At 39.3% G+C, this 20,828-nt stretch overlaps 1 protein-coding gene and 1 long non-coding RNA gene across 4 annotated transcripts in view; one reads left to right on the plus strand and one right to left on the minus strand.

Moving 5' to 3' along the window:
- LOC133579775 (uncharacterized) overlaps positions 1-20,828 on the plus strand; it is a 67,812-nt gene that overhangs the window by 41,037 nt on the left and 5,947 nt on the right. For both annotated transcript variants that reach the window (XR_009812070.1, XR_009812064.2), the window contains exon 3: positions 11,428-11,582. This is a non-coding gene — a long non-coding RNA (uncharacterized lncRNA). The remainder of the gene's footprint in view (positions 1-11,427; positions 11,583-20,828) is intronic.
- The window catches only part of pdlim4 (PDZ and LIM domain 4), a 121,311-nt gene continuing 102,463 nt past the window's right edge, over positions 1,981-20,828 (minus strand). For both annotated transcript variants that reach the window (XM_061934115.1, XM_061934117.1), the window contains 2 exons: positions 11,410-11,548; positions 1,981-5,710 (listed from right to left, as the gene is read on the minus strand). In XM_061934115.1, coding sequence (XP_061790099.1) covers positions 5,506-5,710; positions 11,410-11,548 — 344 coding nt within the window. In that variant the 3' untranslated portion in view covers positions 1,981-5,505. The remainder of the gene's footprint in view (positions 5,711-11,409; positions 11,549-20,828) is intronic.

Consider the following 20,828-nt stretch of genomic DNA (forward strand, 5'->3'; position numbering starts at 1 on the left):
CACATTTGTTCACAAAGTGGTGACCCTCGCCCCATCCTTGTTTGTGTATGACTGAGCATTTCACGGAAGCTGCTTTTATACCCAATCATGGCTCCCACCTGTTCCCAACTAGCCTGTTCACCTGTGGGATGTTCCAAATAAGTGTTTGATAAGCATTCCTCAACTTTATCAGTCTTTTTTGCCACTTGTGCCAGCTTTTTTGAAACATGTTGCAGGCATCAAATCCCAAATGAGCTAATATTTGCAAAAAATAACAAGGTTTTCCAGTTCGAACGTTAAATATGTTGTCTTTGCAGTTTATACAACTGAATATAGGTTGAAAATGATTTGCAAATCATTGTATTCTGTTTTTATTTACCATTTACACAATGTGCCAACTTCACTGGTTTTGGGGTTTGTAAAAGTATGTATGATTCCTGCTGATATCATATTGGCTCAATGTCAGTACCGATAAAAAAACTCAAGACATTCAATGAAAATAATCATTTTATTTGCAACTAAATCATTTAAAGAATTTAAAACATTCCAGGCAAAATAAATGGCAGTTGAGAAATCAAACACATCCATCAGCAGATACAAAGTGGAGCTAAGATGGAGCCCTGTGGGACTCCTTTTTCAATAAGACGGTGTAAAGGACTATTGTAAAGATGTTGTGTACTTATGCAAACGTTAAATGGATCGATGAAGTTTTGCAACCCCACAACCAAAACAAAGCCAGTCATAGTAAAACCTAAAAAATGAATACTTGCACATCTTGCTTATTTCTTCCTTTCACGGCGTAGCAAATCAGAGCATCCCAAAACCCAGCAAAAGTGTCGGCAGAACAATAAGTTAAACGTGGAAGAAGTAGAAAAAAAGAGAAGGCACTCGCAATTAGCCAACACGTTTATGTACAACGGCTAAAGCTAGGTGTGGCCACAATATCAAAATATCTTTTCAACATTTACAATTTACAAGGTCGTGAATTGCGCAAAAGGAAAAATAAAGGTCGTGGTGACAAATAGGAATGGCGACGTCATTCGGGCTTTTTGTTGAAGTCAATGGCTATGGCGACGTCTTTATTGGCAGTCTCTTTCCTCTAATAGCGGCCTTGCGCTCGAATAAACGCCGTGTCTCACTTAAACTACCTAATCAGAAAAGTAATCAGTCAAAATCAGTTCAAGGTCATTCCAAGGAGAAATGTGTTGCTCCACTTATTGGGAGAAACAGGGGTGTCCTAACTTTTTCCACTAAGGGCTGCACACTGAAAAATCGAAACATGCGGGGGTCATTTTTATATTTTTCATTTTCAAAACCAAAAGAATATATGGACTTTTTTTTTTAACCTTTAGGGCTTCCCTCAAGTTTGGTCTCAGTCATAAAAATGTAAAAAAATAAGTCAGATAGTATAATTGTTTTCATTATTCAATTATTTTTTGAGCAATTGCAGTTTAAAATAAAATCCCACAAAAATTCTCAGGGATCCGAAAGTTTGCCACTCATAAAATTGTTGAAAATAATTACTAATATATAAAAATAATATATATATATATATTTTTGTTTATGCCCCTTTTTTCAAAGATAACTTCTTCTTCTTTTTTTAATGCAAACCCAAAATATGCAATATTTTAGCCAAAAAATATTTTTAAAAGTGTAGTATTAAATGTGAAGTATTTGGAGCCGTGAATAGGTCAAATATTGATTTTGATTCATTATTATTTTTTGAGCAATGGCAATTTAAAACAAAATCCCACTAACATTCTCAGGGATCCAAAAGTCATAAAAGTGTTAAAAAAATAAATAATATATATTTTAGTTTTTGATTTTTTATGCCCCTTGTGTCAAAGAAAACTTAAATTGTTTTTATTTTTTTAATTGCAAACACAAAATATGCAATATTTTTGCCAAAAAATATTTTTAAATGTGGAATATTTAATGTGAAGTATTTGGAGCTTTGAATAGGTCAATCATTTATAACAACATTGACTTTGAGTCTTTTTTTTAAATTTTTTTTAGCAATGGCATTTAAAAAAAACAACCTGCGTGGCAACTTTGTTATTAGAGTCAAAATTGTATTTCACCTGTTTGCTCTTTTATTCCACTTTTTCATGTTTTTTTTTTTTTTTTAAATAATATTTTTATAATATACTGCAGGCCCTTCAAAAATGTGCAAATGGTCCCATTGCCGCACTGCTCTAAATAAACAATCACTCAGATTGCCAATATTCCTTCACATTAGCCTGTCAACTTTTCTACATTTCCTCTTTAAAAAAAATCCTCGTTTTATTTTGAAACTTGTAAAAATATTCCTTCAGATTAGCCTGTCAACATTTCTACATTTCCTCTTTAAAAACCCCTTTTCTTTTATTTTGAAACTTGTAAAATAATGATGAAATTAAAGCTGCAAGCAGCGATGGATGGGACCGACTTTGAGGGCTCACAAAATCCAAACCAGAGCTGTAATTAAAACTCTTTCATCAACTTTTAATCAGAAGGATTCAATCTCTCTCCTGTGCTAATTTGAAGGTGACACGGACACAACAAACGCGCTCAGAGGAGATAATGTTTGAAAAAAGGTGACTGTTTTTACTCAACTTTTGTTTTGAAGGGGGAATTGCAAACTTCCTGTTGATTTTTGCTGGGGGTTGTCAATATGTGAAATGTAGGTCTAAGTGAGACCTACATAGAGGGAGTTAGAGGAAATTCTGTCTGTGTTTTCTTCCTAGGGGGCGCTTGAGCGCAATTTTGAGTTTTGGGGTTTGGTTTTTTGATTAGATCGCAATTTTCGCCAGTCCTGATGTGTGTGTCCAATTTGGTGAGTTTTGAAGCATGTTAAGGGGGTTAAATTACAACTCAAAGAGGCGGAGGTATAATAATAAAGAAAAATAATAATTAAAGCTGCAAGCAGCGATGGACGGGACCGACTTTCACGGCACATAAAATCCAAACCGGAGCAGTAATTAAAACTCTTTGGTCAACCTTTAATCAGAGGGGTTCAATGTCTCTCCTGTGCTAGTTTGAAGCCGACACGACAAACGCGCTCAGAGGAGATAATGTTTGAAAAAAGGTGACCGGTTTTTACAAAACTTTTGTTTTGAAGGGGGAATTGCAAACTTCCTGTTGATTTTTGCTGGGGGTTGTCAATTTATGAAATGTAGGTCTAAGTGAGACCTACATAGAGGTTTTTGTTTCATGTCTCTACGACATTCCTACTGGAAGTTACAGGCAGTTTTCTTCCTAGGAGCAGTTTTGTCTGTGTTTTCTTCCTAGGGGGCGCTAGAGCGCAATTTTGAGTTTTGGGGTTGGGTGTTTTTATTAGATCGCAATTCTTGCCAGTCCTGATGTGTGTGTCCAGTTTGGTGTGTTTTGAAGCATGTTAAGGGGGTCAAATTGTAGCTCAAAGAGGCAACAGTGACTGTTTTTATAAAACTTTTCTTTTGAAGGGAGAATTGCCAACTTCCTGTTGATTTTTGCTAAAGGATGTCAATGTATGAAATCTAGGTCTAAGTCAGACCTACATAGAGGTTTTTGTTTCATGTCTCTATGACATTACGGGAGTTAGAGGAAGTTTTGTCTGTGTTTTCTTCCTAGGGGGCGCTCGAGCGCAATTTTGAGTTTTGGGGTTTGGTTTTTTGATTAGATCGCAATTTTCACCAGTCCTGACGTGTGTGTCCAATTTGGTGAGTTTTGAAGCATGTTAAGAGGGTCAAATTACAGCTCAAAGAGGCGGCGGTAACTTACTAAAGATTAAATAATAATTAAAGCTGCAAGCAGCGTTGGTCGGGCCCGCATATTTGGCAGGTGCTAGTCCTAAGTGTCCCAATACGTTTGTCAAGTTTTAGAAGTGTCCCAAAACTTTTGTCCAGTGTAAGTGTCCCAATACTTTTGTCCAGTGGTAGTCCTAAGTGTCCCAATACTTTAGTCAACTTTTAGTGCTAAGTGTCCCAATACTTTTGTCTAGTGTACCTACCTTGTCTGCATTGTGTGGGCACGCTGGTGCTGCCTGCTTTTAAGCAGCCATCTTGAAAAAACAGCAGCATCAGCGCGGAGGTTCTTTGAAGGGTCATAAAATCAAAACCGGAGCAGGTATCAAAACTCTTTCGCCAACTTTTAATCAGAAGGGTTCAATCTCTCTCCTATGTTAGTTTGAAGCCGAAACAACAAACGCGCTCAGAGGAGATAATGTTTGAAGAAAGTTGACCGGTTTTTACAAAAATGTTGTTTTGAAGGGGGAATAGCAAACTTCCTGTTAATTTTTGCTGGGGGTTGTCAATTTATGAAATGTAGGTCTAAGTTAGACCTACATAGAGGTTTTTGTTTCATGTCTCTCTGACCTTCCCAGTGGGAGTTACAGGCAGTTTTGTCATTGTTTTCTTCCGAGGAGCAGTTTTTTCTGCGTTTTATTCAAAAATTGCGCTAGAGCGCAATGTTTAAGATTTGGGGTTAGGTTTTTTTATAAGATCGCAATTTTTGACAGTCCTGATGTGTGCGTTCAGTTTGGTGAGTTTTGAAGCGTGTTAAGGGGGTCAAATTACAGCTCAAAGAGGCAAAAGTTACTGTTTTTAGTACTTTTTTGTCTTGAAGGGGGAATTGCCAACTTCCTGTTGATTTTAGCCCGACAATGTACTATTATGAAATGTAGGTCTAAGTCAGACCTACATAGAGGTTTTTGTTTCATGTCTCTCCGACCTTCCTAGTGGGAGTTACAGGCAGTCTAGTTTTTTTTTTCCCTAGGGGGCGCTAGAGCGCAATTTTGAGTTTTGTGGTTCGTTTTTTTTTTTTAAAAGGCAATTTTCGCAGGTCCTGATGTGTGGGTCAAATATGGTGAGTTTTGAAGCATGTTAAGTGGGTCAAATTACAGTTTAATGTGGCGGCGGAAGAATAAAGAATAAAACCTTACAAATTCAATAGGTCCTTATGTCCCATTGCATAAGGACTCCCTTTGGGAGTCCTTATACAATGGGCCATGCGGGCCCTAATAAAACGCTATAAATACAATAGGGTCCTCTGTCCCAAAGGGACTCGGTCCCTAAAAATACATTTGCAGATGTAGAATATTGCTTTTATATTGATGGAAAATTTCTTAGGACGATAAGACGCCGTCTTCATGCCTGGTCCCTTCTGCGGTTGAGTATAAACGCACTTCAGGCCACTATTAGAGGAAATACAGTTGTGAGTGTAGAAGTATGGAATCTGAATATGATTGACATTAAGGTTTTTTGTGGGCCCGCACAGGAGGAAATGAAAATCTGACTGTAGCGTAATGAGAGCCTCCTTTTGGGTTTGTTTACTTTAGCCAAGGTGGAGCGAGCATATGGAGTGGTTTAGCTCAGGTCAAAGGTCAACACGCCGACATTCCAGCCACAGCGCCGGTGACTAACAGGACGAAAAGTGACAGAAGCGATGAGGTGTTAGCGCGCCGCAGAAAGACCCCCGGGGAAGATGCCCCCCGGGTGGTTGGGGAGGAGCGTGCCCGCGTGACGAGGAGGACACTCAGTAGACACTTGCTGACCTTTCCTTGCCGCCTCAGACGATCTCCACCTTGGAGTTGGGGTAGACGGCCACCACGTCGTAGCCCTCCGGGGGCTGCACGCGGGCCTTGGCGTGGGTCTCACAGTACAGATTGTCCTCGATGAAGAAGTAGCCCCTCTGCTTGAGGTTGGCGGCGCAGTCGTCGCACACGAAGCACTCGGGGTGGTACAGTTTGTCCCGCGCCTTCACGATGGTGCCCCTGCATCACACACACACACATGACTTTTATTTCACTTTGTTTTGTCTTCTGAAAGTCCTGAGCAGATTGAACTGTCACATAAAAGTAAAGCCTGTTGGAAGACAAATGTTCTATGTTTGTGCTGCAAAACATAAAAAGGGTCTTTAAATGATTTATAATCATAGTGAATAATGACAAGTTACATTATTTATTTAAACTCTTATTCCGGCATATGTATATTGAATTGGTCTGTTGTGTTGTCTTGTGCTAATGTATTGTGTTGATGTCTTGTGTTGTGTTGTATTGTCTTGTGACATGTTGTCTTGTTTTCTTGTGTTGTTTTGTGTTGTGTTGTATTGATCTTGTGTTGTTGTTTTGTCTTGTTTTCTTATGTTTTCTTGTGTTATGTCTTGTTGTTGTTTTTTTCTTGTTTTCTTGTGGTGTTGCCTTGAATTGTCTTGTGTTGTATTGTTTTCTTGTGTTGTCTTGTGTTGGTGTTTTGTCTTGTGTTGTCTCGTCTTGTGTTGGTGTGTTGTCTCGTCTTGTGTTGGTGTGTTTTGTCTTGTCATCTTGTGTTGTTGTGTCTTGTGTTGGTGTGTTGTTTTGTCTTGTCGTCTTGTGTTAGTGTATTGTGTTGTTGTGTTGTGTCTTGTGTTGTTTTGTGTTTTCCTGTGTTTTGTTGTATTGTCTTGTGACATCTTGTATTCTTGTGTTGTTTTGTGTTGTATTGATCTTGTTTTCTTGTGTTGTCATGTCTTGTGTTGTTGTTTTGTCTTGTTTTCTTGTGTTATGTCTTGTGTTGTTGTTTTGTCTTGTTTTCTCGTGGTGTTGTGTTGTCTTGTGGCGTGTTGTCTGGTTGTGTTGTCTTGTGATGTGTTTTGCATTGTGTTGTATTGTCTTGTGACATGTTGTCTTGTTTTCTTGTGTTTTGTGTTGTGTTGTATTGATCTTGTTTTGTCTTGTTTTCTTATGTTTTCTTGTGTTATGTCTTGTGTTGTTGTGTTTTGTCTTGTTTTCTTGTGGTGTTGTCTTGTATTGTCCTGTGGCGTGTTGTCTTGTTGTGTTGTATTGTTTTCTTGTGACGTGTTGTGTTGTCTTGTGTTGGTGTTTTGTCTTGTGTTGTCTCGTCTTGTTTTGGTGTGTTGTCTCGTCTTGTGTTGGTGTGTTTTGTGTTGTATCGTCTTGTTGTCTTGTATTGGTGTGTTGTCTTGTGTTGTATCGTCTTGTATTGGTGTGTTTTGTCTTGTCATCTTGTGTTGTTGTGTCTTGTGTTGGTGTGTTGTTTTGTCTTGTCGTCTTGTGTTAGTGTATTGTGTTGTTGTGTTGTGTCTTGTGTTGTTTTGTGTTTTCCTGTGTTTTGTTGTATTGTCTTGTGACATCTTATCTTGTATTCTTGTGTTGTTTTGTGTTGTATTGATCTTGTTTTCTTGTGTTGTCATGTCTTGTGTTGTTGTTTTGTCTTGTTTTCTCGTGGTGTTGTGTTGTTTTGTGGCGTGTTGTCTGGTTGTGTTGTCTTGTGATGTGTTTTGCGTTGTTGTATTGTCTTGTGACATGTTTTCTTGTGTTTTGTGTTGTGTTGTATTGATCTTGTGGTGTTGTTTTGTCTTGTTTTCTTATGTTTTCTTATGTCTTGTGTTGTTGTGTTTTGTCTTGTTTTCTTGTGGTGTTGTCTTGTGGCGTGTAGTCTTGTTGTGTTGTATTGTTTTCTTGTGACGTGTTGTGTTGTCTTGTGTTTGTGTTTTGTCTTGTGTTGTCTCGTCTTGTGTTCTTGTGTTGTCTCGTCTTGTGTTGGTGTGTTTTGTGTTGTATCGTCTTGTTGTCTTGTATTGGTGTGTTGTATCGTCTTGTTTTGTATTGGTGTTTTGTCTTGTCGTCTTGTGTTAGTGTATTGTGTTGTTGTGTCTTGTGTTGTCTTGTTTTGTGTTTTCCTGTGTTTTGTTGTATTGTGACATGTCTTGTCTTGTGTTTTTTGTGTTGTATTGATCTTGTTTTCTTGTGTTGTCATGTCTTGTGTTGTGTTGTTTTGTCTTGTTTTCTCGTGGTGTTGTGTTGTCGTGTGGCGTGTTGTCTGGTCGTGTTGTATTGTTGTATTGTCTTGTGATGTGTTGTCTTGTGTTGTATTGTTTTGTCTTGTGACATGTTGTCTTGTTTTCTTGTGTTTTGTGTTGTGTTGTATTGATCTTGTGTTGTTGTTTTCTCTTGTTTTCTTATGTTTTCTTGTGTTATGTCCTGTGTTGTTGTGTTTTGTCTTGTTTCTTGTGGTGTTGTGACGTGTTGTGTTGTCTTGTGTTGTCTCGTCTTGTGTTGGTATGTTGTCTTGTGTTGTCTTTTCTTGTGTTGTCATGTGTTGTGTTATCTTGTCTTGTGTTGTTTTGTCTTGTTTTCTTGTGTTTTGTTTTCTTGTTGTCGTCATGTGTTGTCTTGTCTTGTGTTGTTTTCTGGTGTTGTGTTGTATTGATCTTGCATTGTGTTGTCTTGTTTTCTTGTGTTGTCATGTCTTGTGTTGTTGTTATCTTATTTTCTTGTGTTGTCTTGTGACGTGTTTTCTTGTTGTCTTGTGACGTGTTGTCTTATGTTGTCTTGTTTTCTTGTGTTGTCACGTCATGTGTTGTGTTATCTTGTCTTGTGTTGTTTTGTCTTGTTTTCTTGTGTTGTCTTGTGTTGTCTTGTTTTCTTGTGTTGTCATGTGTTGTGTGTTGTCTTATGACGTGTTTTCTTGTTGTCTTGTGACGTGTTGTCTTGTTTTCTTGTGTTGTCTTGTTTTCTTGTGTTGTCTTGTGTTGTTTTGTTTTCTTGTGATGTCAAGCCTTGTGTTGTCTTGTTTTCTTGTGTTGTCTTGTGACATGTTGTCTTGTTCTGTCTTGTGTTGTGCGTTGCTGTCTTGTCTTTTTGTCTTGTCTTGTTTTGTTGTCTTGCTGTGTTGTATTGTTAAGTTAAAGTTAAAGTGCCAATGATTGTCACACACACACTGGGTGTGGTGAAATTATTCTCTGTGACGTGTTGTCGTGTCTTGTGTTGGTGTGTTGTCTTGTGTTGGTGTGCTGTTTTATCTTGTCGTCTTGTGTTGTAGTCTCTTGTGTTGTCTTGTCTTGTGTTGTCTTGTTTTGTGTTTTCCTGAGTTGTTTTGTGTTGTGTTGTATTGTCTTGTGACGTGTTGTCTTGGTTTGTGTTGGTGTGTTGTTTTGATATGTGTTGTTTAGTGTTTTCTGTTGTGTCAAGCTGGTGCATTTTGAAAAGATGAGCCTTACTATTGAACACTTCCTATCAGGCATGCTTGCTTTGTTGGCATGAAAAATGAGGCTTGTTAGCTGAACGTAAACGTGACGTCACGTGCGACAAAGGCATTGAAAGATGGTCACGTTTGATTTTACGCAGACAGAATCGGGTCTGTCCGGATTCGTTACCCATCCCTCACCATACTTGCTCTTAACGTGTTTTATAGATTAGCGTTTATACTTTTCGTTATATTTTGGACCAGGAACATCAAATTATTTATTGCTACCTTTCTTTTGAACACTCCCTGGTTTAAGTTGAATTTTGGAATACGGACAGAAAGGGCCACAGTTTGACCCTGGAACTAGGGGTGTAACGGTACACACAAATTTCGGTTCGGTACGTACCTCGGTTTAGAGGTCACGGTTCGGTTCATTTTCGGTACAGTAAGAAAACAACAAAATATACATTTTTTGGTTATTTATTTACCACATTTGTAAACAATGGCTTTATCCTTTTAACATTGGGAACAATATAATAATTCTGACCACGATAATCAATAGAGATATCCGATAATATCGGCCGATAAATGCGTTAAAATGTAATATCGGAAATTATCGGTATTTTTTTTTAATTATCAGTATCGTTTTTTTATTTGTTTTTATTAAATCAACATAAAAAACACAAGATACACTTATAATTAGTGCACCAACCCAAAAAACCTTCCTCCCTCATTTACACTCATTCACACAAAAGGGTTGTTTCTTTCTGTTATTAATATTCTGGTTCCTACATTATATATCAATATATATCAATACAGTCTGCAGGGATACAGTCCGTAAGCACACATGATTGTGCGTGCTGCTGGTCCACTAATAGTACTAACCTTTAACGGTTAATTTTACTCATTTTCATTAATCACTAGTTTCAATGTAACTGTTTTTATATTGTTTTACTTTCTTTTTTATTCAAGAAAATGTTTTTATTTATCTTATTTTATTTTATTTTATTTTTTTTAAAGTACCATATCTTCACCATACCTGGTTGTCTAAATTAGGCATAATAATGTGTTAATTCCACAACTGTATATATAGGTTGATATCTGTATCGGTTGATATCGGTATCGGTAATTAAAGAGTTGGACAATATCGGGATATCGGCAAAAAGCCGTTATCGGACATCCCTAATAACCAACATTAAACTGCCTCAAGTTGTTGCTTGGATTAAATAAAATGACAAAACTTTTCTTCTACATATAAAAAGTGCAACATTAAACAGTTCCAAGTCAACTCATCATGCTTAATTTATTATAGCATTTGGGAAGCCTGTAGTTGATTTTTATTATGTAAATGTTATATTTTTATCAACATGTGATAGCAGGGACCCCGCCATTCAAAACTAGGCTGCTGCATTACTAATGATTAATGTAACAAAAGCTGAAAAAATAGTACTATTGCAATAGGAGAGACTACCGTATTGGTGGTGCGACTTATACCCGGGAGCGACTTACCGGTATGTGTGAAATTATTAAGACATTACCGTAAAATATCAAATAATATTATTTAGCTCATTCACGTAAGAGACTAGACGTATAAGATTTCATGGGATTTGGTGATTAGGAGTGACAGATTGTTTGGTAAACGTATAGCATGTTCTATATGTTATAGTTATTTGAATGACTCTTACCATAATATGTTACGTTAACATACCAGGCATGTTCTCAGTTGGTTATTTATGCCTCATATAACATACACTCATTCAGCCTGTTGTTCACTATTCTTTATTTATTTTAAATTGCCTTTCAAATGTCTATTCTTGGTGTTGGCTTTTATCAAATTCATTTCCCCAAAAAATGCGACTTATACTCCGGAGCGACTTATACTCCGAAAAATACGGTATTCATCCCTGAACACCATGGAGTTCATGTAGGCTTTATGATGCACTTACATTATTATATCAACTATCAGAGACAGAAACTCTTCATTTAACATAATGTCATTTTTTGCTGCTTCAACACAGCTCAATCAACACAGAAAAAGGTAAAGTGAAATAACAGACAGACAGGGCTTTGCTGTCCATAACACACACACACACCGCAAAATGAGCTAACGTTACGCTAAAAGCGAATTAGCGAGCTGAGCTGCCTTTTATATTTCTAGAAGGTCGACGGACAGTGATGTTACTAGTAGTTTACTGGGAGGTGTTTATTATAATCTGCACTGCTGATTGGCTGTTACCGCTCTGTTTGTAACCAATCAGATGGTTGTGTGGGTGGGACAATGCTGTGCTGTGTAGAGTACTGAGAGACAGAGGCAGAAGGAAGCGAAGGCGGCTACTTAATATGTTCGTGTGGAAACTCGTTCGGTACACCTCCGAATCGAACCGAAACCCCCGTACCGAAACGGTTCAATACAAATACACGTACCGTTACACCCCTACCTGGAACACATTTTTTCGGATTGTGTCCGTCTCAAGATGTTGTCTGTGTGTGCATGTACGATACTTACACGATGCCGTTACCGCAGCGTGTGCACTGGGGCAGCATCTGTAGACCAGGCATGGCGCCAGGGATCGGACTCCCCAGCTTCTGGATGGGGGATCTGACCGGAGACTTGAGGTTCCTCATCCTGTCGGTTGGCGACACGCCTAAAAGAGGGAAGCACCCATCGTGAGCATGCAGGTAACTTAATTTGCAATTACCTTTTGGGTTATTACTGACAAAATAAATGAGTGTAATTAGTGTTGTCCTGATACCAATATTTTGATATTGCAAAACAAAACGCCAGATAATGTCTGCTAATAGATGCCGTTTTGCAGTCCTTATACACACACCATAGTAATACTGGTATTACTTCGGTGCGGCTTCAAAGCTTACCGAAGTCGTTCTAAAACATTTTGACAGATTTGTGAGCGCCGTGTGTAATGTTCTATATTTTCAATGGAACATTTAAAGTTTTGGTGTTGTTTACTGGAACATCTCTTAAGTGTGACTGCCATCTACTGATCGCACTTATTTCACCATGTACCAAATAAAATAGCTTCGAGGTCGGTAAGCACAACCTGAATTATGCCGTACATTAACATTAGGCGCACCGGGTTATGAGACGCACTGTCCATTTTTTGAGAAAATGAAAGGATTTTAAGTGCGCCTTATAGTCCGAAAAATACGGTAAGTTTGTATCCAAATTTTTCACCATACACAAAGCAGATTCTCTACTTTGAATGGTGGTCTTTTGTGCCTTGTGACAGCCGTACTTCTGTGTCCGGGTCCCCAAGACCCGCCTTACGTTGCTTCTGATTGGTTAATATTGCTTGGTGCCTTCCGTGGCTGGTTAGATCAAGGCACAAAGGATTGATGGAGTGGTCTGGAATTGGTTATCCCAGTCAGTCAATCAGAGTTACTCAAACTACTAAGTATTTGGCCACCCATCCAAATGATCAGAATCAGGTGTCCTAATCACTTGGCCCGGCCACAAGTGTATAAAATCAAGCACTTAGGCACTTATTTCCAGCGTGGAACTGTCATAGGATCCCACCTGTGCAACAAATCCAGTCCTGAAATTTCCTCGCTCCTAAATATTCCAAAGTCAACTGTCGGCTTTATTATAAGAAAATGGAAGAGTTTGGGAACAACAGCAACTCAGCCACCAAGTTGTAGGACACGCAAACTGACAAGAGAGGGGTCAGCGGATGCTGAAGTGCATAGTGCAAAGACTTTCTGCGCAGTCAGTTGCTACAGAGCTCCGAACTTCATGTGACCTTCCAATTAGACCACGTACAGTATGCAGACGGCTTCATGGAATGGGTTTCCATGGCCGAGCAGCTGTATCTAAAGCATACATCACCAAGTCCAATGCAAAGTGTGGGATGCAGTGGTGTAAAGCACGTCGCCACTGGACTCTAGACTAGTGGAAACACGTTCTCTGGAGTGAAGAATCACACTTTTCCGTCTGGCGATGGGATGGACGAGTCTGGGTTTGGAGGTTACCAGGAGAACGGTACATTTCGTACTGCATTGTGCCGAGTGTGAAATTTGGTGGAGGCGGAATTATGGTGTGGTGTTTTTCAGGAGTTGGGCTTGGCCCCTTAGTTCTAGTGAGAGGAACTTTGAATGTTCAAAACATTTTGGACAATTCCATGCTCCCAACCTTGTGGGAACAGTTTGGAGAGGGCCCCTTCCTCTTCCAACATGACTGTGCACCAGTGCACAAAGCAAGGTCCATAAAGACATAGATGACAGAGTTTGGTGCTGATGAACTTGACTGGCCTGCACAGAGTCCTGACCTGAACCCAATAGAACACCTTTGGGATGAATTAGAACGGAGACTGAGAGCCAGGCCTTCTCGACCAACGTCAGTGTGTGACCTCACCAATGCGCTTTTGGAAGAATGGTGGAAAATTCCTGTAAACACACTCCGCTACCTTGTGGACAGCCTTCCTAGAAGATCTGAAGCTGTAATAGCTGCAAAAGGTGGACCGACATCATATTGAACCCTATGGGTTAGGAATGGGATGGCACTTCAAGTTCATATGTGAGTCAAGACAGGTGGCCAAATACTTTTGGCAAAATATGCAGAGGAATACCATAATAATACAATTCCAAAACCAAACCCGGCCACATTCAGAATTGTCATGTGTTGTTTTGTGTTGTGTTGTCTTGTGCTGCTTTCTTGTGTTGTATATTCTTGTGTCTTGTTTTGTTGTGTTATGTGTAGTCTTGTTTTCTGGTGTTGTCTTGTTGTGTTGTGTTGTATTGTCTTGTGACATGCTGTCTTGTTTTCTTGTGTTATATGTTGTCTTGTGTTATGTGTTGTCTTGTGTTGTTGTTGTGTTGTATTGTCTTGTGACGTGTTGTATTGTCTTGTTTTTTGTGTTTTCTTGTGTTGTCATGTCTTGCGTTGTTGTTTTGTTTTGTCTTGTTTTCTGGTGTTGTGTTGCAATACAACACATGACAACACAAGACAACACGTGTTGTCTTGTGTTGTCTTGTTTTCTTGTGTTGTCACGTCATGTGTTGTGTTATCTTGTCTTGTGTTGTTTTGTCTTGTTTTCTTGTGACGTGTTGTGTTGTATTGTTTTCTTGTGTTGTCATGTCTTGCGTTGTTGTGTTGTCTTGTTTTCTTGTGTTGTCTTGTATTGTCTTGTGACGTGTTTTCTTGTGTTGTCAGGTCATGTGTTGTTGTCTTGTGACGTGTTGTCTGGTTTTCTTGTGTTGTCATGTGTTGTGTTCTCTTGTGTTGATTTGTTTTGTCTTGTTTTCTGGTGTTGTGTTGTATTGATCTTGTGTTGTGTTGTCTTGTTTTCTTGTGTTGTCTTGTTTTCTTGTTTTGTTTTGTCTTGTTTTCTTGTGTTTTGTGAATTGTTGTCTTGTGTTATCTTGTCTTGTGTTGTTTTGTCTTGTTATCTTGTGTTGTCTTGTGACGTGTTTTCTTGTGTTGTCACGTCATGTGTTGTGTTGTGTTGTCTTGTTTTCTGGTGTTGTGTTGTATTGATCTTGCGTTGTTGTGTTGTCTTGTTTTCTTGTGTTGTCTTGTGGCATGTTGTTTTTCTTGTTTTGTTGTATTGTCTTGTGACATGTTTTGTCTTGTGTTGTGTGTTGCTGTCTTGTTTTGTTGTATTGCTGTGTTGTATTGTTAAGTTAAAGTTAAAGTACCAATGATTGTCACACACACACACTGGGTGTGGTGAAATTATTCTCGGACGTGTTGTCGTGTCCTGTGTTGGTGTGTTGTCTTGTGTTGGTGTGCTGTTTTATCTTGTCGTCTTGTGTTGTTGTCTTCATTCAGAATAGCAATCCACAGAGCAATTGAGAGGACACACAAACATGACACAAAACAATCCAAAAGTAGAAAAAACAAAAAAGAATAATATCAACAGCAGCATCAATATTAATCAGAACTCCAACACAGCAGTGATTAGAAATCCCTCACTTACAAAGTTTATTGACATTGGGGGAAAAAAAGCAATACAAAAAAAGTGAATGGGGAAATATTAGCGTGAGAAATGTCAAGTGTGGCGTGAGAGTGGGTTAAATTGTGTCTGTCACACGCAAAGCCTTGGCCTCTATGATAAAATAGTAATAATAATAATAATAACAAGAGCCTGCTTTAAAAGGTTAGCTCCGGAACTCCTATCCTCCAATTACCTTTCCACTTTCCTTTGTCAGACGCCTTCTCACGCGAACTTAATCTCTCTATGCGAGTGGGGGGGGACAACATCCAAACCACACGGGCACGCCATGTGAAATGGACCATCAATCATCAGTCTCAGTCCACACGCAGCGCAGCGCCATCACGCCACAACGTCAACAACACGCGCCAGCAGCCACATTGGTCTCCTTGGCAACGCCACGTGTACTCATGTCTGTCTGCTCTGTAGGAGCGACCATATCACAGGGAATATTCACGCTATCAAGACGCAGGCTTTCCGCATGCACTTATGGAGACTTCTGGAAGTAAATAAGACACCGATGGAAAACTCCTTTCATGCTTCTGGGAAAGGCACAGGGTTTATTTCAAACACAAGCCATGTTTCCACCAGGCCTCACTTGGATGGCGCTAGCTGCATCAGCTCCATAAACAGAGCGGGGTAACGACACGGCGTCGGACGCCAATGAATCCAAAAAAAGAAAACAACAATGGAGGACGGCTTTCTTCTTTCTTATGAGATCAGACTCTGTTCGCCAATCAATACGCTGCACTGTTTCTGGCTCCGCCCCCTTCTGGCACTTTATGAAGCCACAACAAAATGATACTTGGGGTGCACAAAAAAACGATTTGCATCCGAATATTCATCCAAAAAAGTTTTAATAATTTTTTAAAATGTATTTATAAGCCTGAAAACCAACATTGAATGCCGCTGACCTTCGATCCCTCAGGCGGTACTTCATCAAAAAGCGACATCGGTGTGTAAAGGATATCACCACATGGGCTCAGGAACACTTCAGAAAACCACTGTCAGTAACTACAGTTGGTCGCTACATCTGTAAGTGCGAGTTAAAACTCTACTGTGCAAAGCGAAAGCCATTTATCAACAACGCCCGGAAACGCCGCCGGCTTTGCTGGGCCCGAGCTCATCTAAGATGGACTGATGCAAAGTGGAAAAGTGTTCTGTGGTCTGACGAGTTCACATTTCAAATCGTTTTTGGAACCTATGGACGTCGTGTCCTCCGGACCAAAGAGGAAAAGAACCATCCGGACTGTTATAGGCGCAAAGTTCAAAAGCCAGCATCTGTGATGGTATGGGGTGTGTTAGTGCCCAAGGCATGTGTAACTTACACGTCTGTGAAGGCACCATTAATGCTGAAAGGTACATAGAGGTTTTGGAGCAACATATGTCGCCATCCAAGCGACGTCTTTTTCATGGACGCCCCTGCTTATTTCATTCTGCACGTGTTACAACAGCGTGGCTTCGTCGTAAAAGAGTGTGGGTACTAGACTGGCCTGCCTGTAGTCCAGACCTGTCCCCCATTTGAAAATGTGTGGCGCATTATGAAGCCTAAAATACGACAATTCAATATAAGTTGAAAAGGATTTGCAAACCTGTAACCTGTTTTGAAAAAGATTCATTATATTATTGTACCAAATAATATATTACGAGAATCAGTTTGAATCGAGAATACAACAAGCAGGACTAAACTTGATATTAAATCGAAGGAGGAAACATCACACAACATGTAATACACTTACACACTACTATTACTATAAAGGAATAATGAAGAACAAAACGATTGAAGCGACAAGCTTGCAATCTTACAATATTAAGTTTATGGACAAGGAGACTACAGCCATGGAAGCACATTCAGTCCCTTATATTAACGAGCGCTCACACAATCCAGTTGAAAAATTCAAAAAAGCTGCTGTCACTTCCCGCAAACTGCAAGTCTGAGCTAACAAACACAGCTACGCTAATTCTACTCTAATTAGGCGCTGACATCACACGTCACTTAGCGACATGCACCACCTTTTAAAGGCACTTACACACACACCGCTCTCATGAAACATCTCATGATTGATTGAATCATTGATGAATTGCATATGCCAGATATTTGAAGTTTTTGTTTAAAGTAATGCAATAATTACATCCCCTCGTAACTAAATGCATTCATTAAAGAGTAATTATGTAAGTAATTTATATTTTATAAATAATTTTTTTGCTAAGTAAAAATAAACTAAAATTACATTTTAAAAGTAATTTTCCAAACACTGTTCATTTGTCAGAGCCGGTGCGAACGATGAAACAAACATAATAAACTGGATCAAAGTGCAGCTGGGAATAAATGGCTGCCATTAAAGTGGCATAATTATTGTAGTACCATTTCCAACTTATTATACCGCTACAAAATTGTGCACAAAAAATGTGATACTTGGCAGAAACGGGGCCAAAAGGTGGTTTTCACGAGTCTTCGCTCCGTCCAATCCCAGCAGACGCTGTGGAATTCCCGTAAATAGTCGCTGGTGTTGGCTTTCGGTCCTAAAAGGCCCTCAAAGGCAACACATGTCTCTACGGGGGCTCAGGTCTTCAAGAGAGGACCCGTCCCGTGTGCGGATTTCAAACAAAACACAACTCTACCTGACTCCGGTCGCTAATTGGACTCATTTAAGAAGCAGAAAGAGCAGACGTACTCTCTCACGCTGCTCGGACGGCTCTCGAAACATCAACAAGAGGGACTGGTAGCTTTTAAAAGGAAACAAAGTAAACATAGGGGGGTCTCCGTCTTTCAGCGGGGTCTCAACTTGTCAGTCAAGATGGACGATAACAACACTGTTTATGTTTGCACGAGTCAGTCCATTAATAATAATAATACCATGGACGTGAATATACTTCAGAGAAGTCAGTGTACAGCTTGTATAGATGTACTGTCAACATTAGGAACGGGTACGAAGCCGGTACTTTTTTTGGCACCGACCGAATCCTGCCGGTCCTACCGGGCACCGATTCACGTAAAATCCAACCTCTTGGTAATGTTGCAATTTTCAATGCCAACAAAGAAGTTGACTCAAAAAAACGCTCCAACGAAAGTTAAGTAAGGCTTCACTTTTCCCAAAAATGCGCTACCTTTATGCGATTTTTACGTGGTGATTTCAACACCTCCAAATGTGTTAAGAAAAACTTCAAATAAGATGCACGTTACAATTTAACAGCTGGTGTGTAAATAAGTACAACACTTACAGTATTAACACTTTGTAGGGTGCAACAAAAAACTAAACGCACCATAAACCACAGGCGTGTATAAAGGTAGTATGGCCAAGCCGGCTTCAAAGTTGAAAGCAAACATGGCGCCCTGTAGTCTCCGAAATGATTGGTCAAAAGTAGAGATGTCTGATATCGGCCGATAAATGCTTTAAAATGTAATATCGGAAATTATCGGTATCGGTTTCAACCTCTCGATTTTCCCGGGAGACTCCCGAATTTCAGTGCCCCTCCCGAAAATCTCCCGGGGCAACCATTCTCCCGATTTCTACCCGGACAACATTATTGGGGGAGTGCCTTAAAGGCACTGCTTTTAGCGTCCTCTACAACCTGTCGTCACATTCGCTTTTCCTCCATACAAACAGCGTGCCGGCCCAGTCACAAAATATATGCGGCTTTTACACACACATAAGCGAATGCAACGCATACTTGATCAACAGCCATACAGGTCACACTGAGGGTGGCCGTATAAACAACTTTAACACTGTTACAAATATGCGCCACACCGTGAACCCACACCAAACAAGAATGACAAACCCACTTCGGGAGAACATATGCACCGTAACACAACATAAACACAACAGAACAAATACCCAGAACCCCTTGCAGCACTAATTCTGCCCGGGACGCTACAATATACACCCCCCGCTACCACCATCTCTCGAATTCGGAGGTCTCAAGGTTGGCAAGTATGCTCTAGTATACTCTGGACTAGGGATGTCCGATAATGGCTTTTTGCCGATATCCGATATTCCGATATTGTCCAACTCTTTAATTACCGATACCGATATCAACCGATATATGCAGTCGTGGAATTAACACATTATTATGCCTAATTTGGACAACCAGGTATGGTGAAGATAAGGTACTTTAAAAAAAATAAAAAATAAAATAAGATAAATAAATTAAAAACATTTTCTTGAATAAAAAAGAAAGTAAAACAATATAAAAACAGTTACATAGAAACTAGTAATTAAAGAAAATGAGTAAAATTAACTGTTAAAGGTTAGTACTATTAGTGGACCAGCAGCACGCACAATCATGTGTGCTTACAGACTGTATCCCTTGCAGACTGTATTGATATATATTGATATATAATGTAGGAACCAGAATATTAATAACAGAAAGAAACAACCCTTTTGTGTGAATGAGGGGAGGGAGGTTTTTTGGGTTGGTGCACCTTGTGTATTTTATGTCGATATAATATTAAAAAAATAAATAAATAAAATAAAAAACCCGATACCGATAATAAAAAAAATGATACCGATAATTTCCGATATTACATTTTAACGCACTTATCGGCCGATATTATCGGACATCTCTACTCTGGACTGAAGCTGTGTGCCTTCATTGTTTTTGTAGTTTTTGAGGCATGTTTAAAAAAAAAAAATGCACTTTGTGAAAGTCAAAGTATAGTATTTCCCATAGTTGTAGTGGGTATCAGGATTATTTCAGGGAGAGCATGTCCCAAATTCCAAGCTGCTGTTTTGAGGCATGTTAAAAAAAAATAATGCACTTTGTGACTTCAATAATAAATATGGCAGTGTCATGTTGGCACTTTTTTCCATAACTGGAGTTGAAGTTGTTCTTATTTTGGAAAACCTTGTTTTTGATTGATTGATTGAAACATGTATTAGTAGATTGAACAGTACAGTACATATTCCGTACAATTGACCACTAAATGGTAACACCTGAATAAGTTTTTCAACTTGTTTAAGTCGTGGTCCACGTTAATCAATTCATGTTAAAGTTACATTGTTTAATGCATCCAGCGGGGCATCACAACAAAATTAGGCATACTAATGTGTTAATTCCACAACTGTATATATCGGTATCGGTTGATATCGGAATCGGTAATTAAGAGTTGGACAATATCGGATATTGGCAAAAAAGCCATTTTCGGACATCTCTAGTCAAAAGCCCCTCACGTGACTACAGGGCGCCATGTTTGCTTCCAACTTTGCAACTGCAATCGCAACTTAATGTAATTTTGTTAATGATACTCAAAAATGTGATAATAAATCAAATATAACAAATGGATGGATGGAGCTGGAGAGCAGTTATCATAATCAGCTCATGTTTAATTGTTGCACTAAAAATGCAATTTCATTATCAAAAACAATGAATATTTATGAACTCAATTAAATGTATTGGTAGCGGTATCAATTCCCAGGTACCGGTAATCGGTACAGTATCGGTTCTAATATCAATGGTACCCATCTGTACTACAACACACAGTAATTATTGTGCGATAGCAAGATTATAGACTTTGCAACTGCCAAGCATGGTGCGCACGAGTGCTGCCGGCACGGGAATGCTGCAGTTCATTGAGGAAAATGTTTATAATCGCGGATTTATAAAAACACTTTGCATCCTCGAACGCAGCTTTATCCAGAAGCAACCGTGTTCAGCGTCACTCCTATGTGGCCAGAAGGCAGACGGGGCCTCAATAAAAAGAGAAAAATCACTTTACTGTAAACTGCTTTTTGGCAAGAAATGGCCATTGCTTCCTGTCTTTTGAAAAAGCCTGTCTTTTGGTCGCCCTCCCTCCCACCTTTCTCTCTCTTTCTCTCTCTCTCTCTGGAAATCTGACGTCTCCCGTCTATAAAAGGAAAAGTATGCCAGTTGGACCGGCGAGTCAAGCAGGAATGTAGCCACCCGTTACGTGACTCAATGCTCTTAAAAGAGTTTTCCAGGTGCTTTTTTTACGCATCACAAGAAGCTTTTCATGCCG

The sequence above is a fragment of the Nerophis lumbriciformis genome, linkage group LG03 (assembly GCF_033978685.3).
Source record: "Nerophis lumbriciformis linkage group LG03, RoL_Nlum_v2.1, whole genome shotgun sequence".
Classification (NCBI taxonomy): Eukaryota; Metazoa; Chordata; class Actinopteri; order Syngnathiformes; family Syngnathidae; genus Nerophis; species Nerophis lumbriciformis.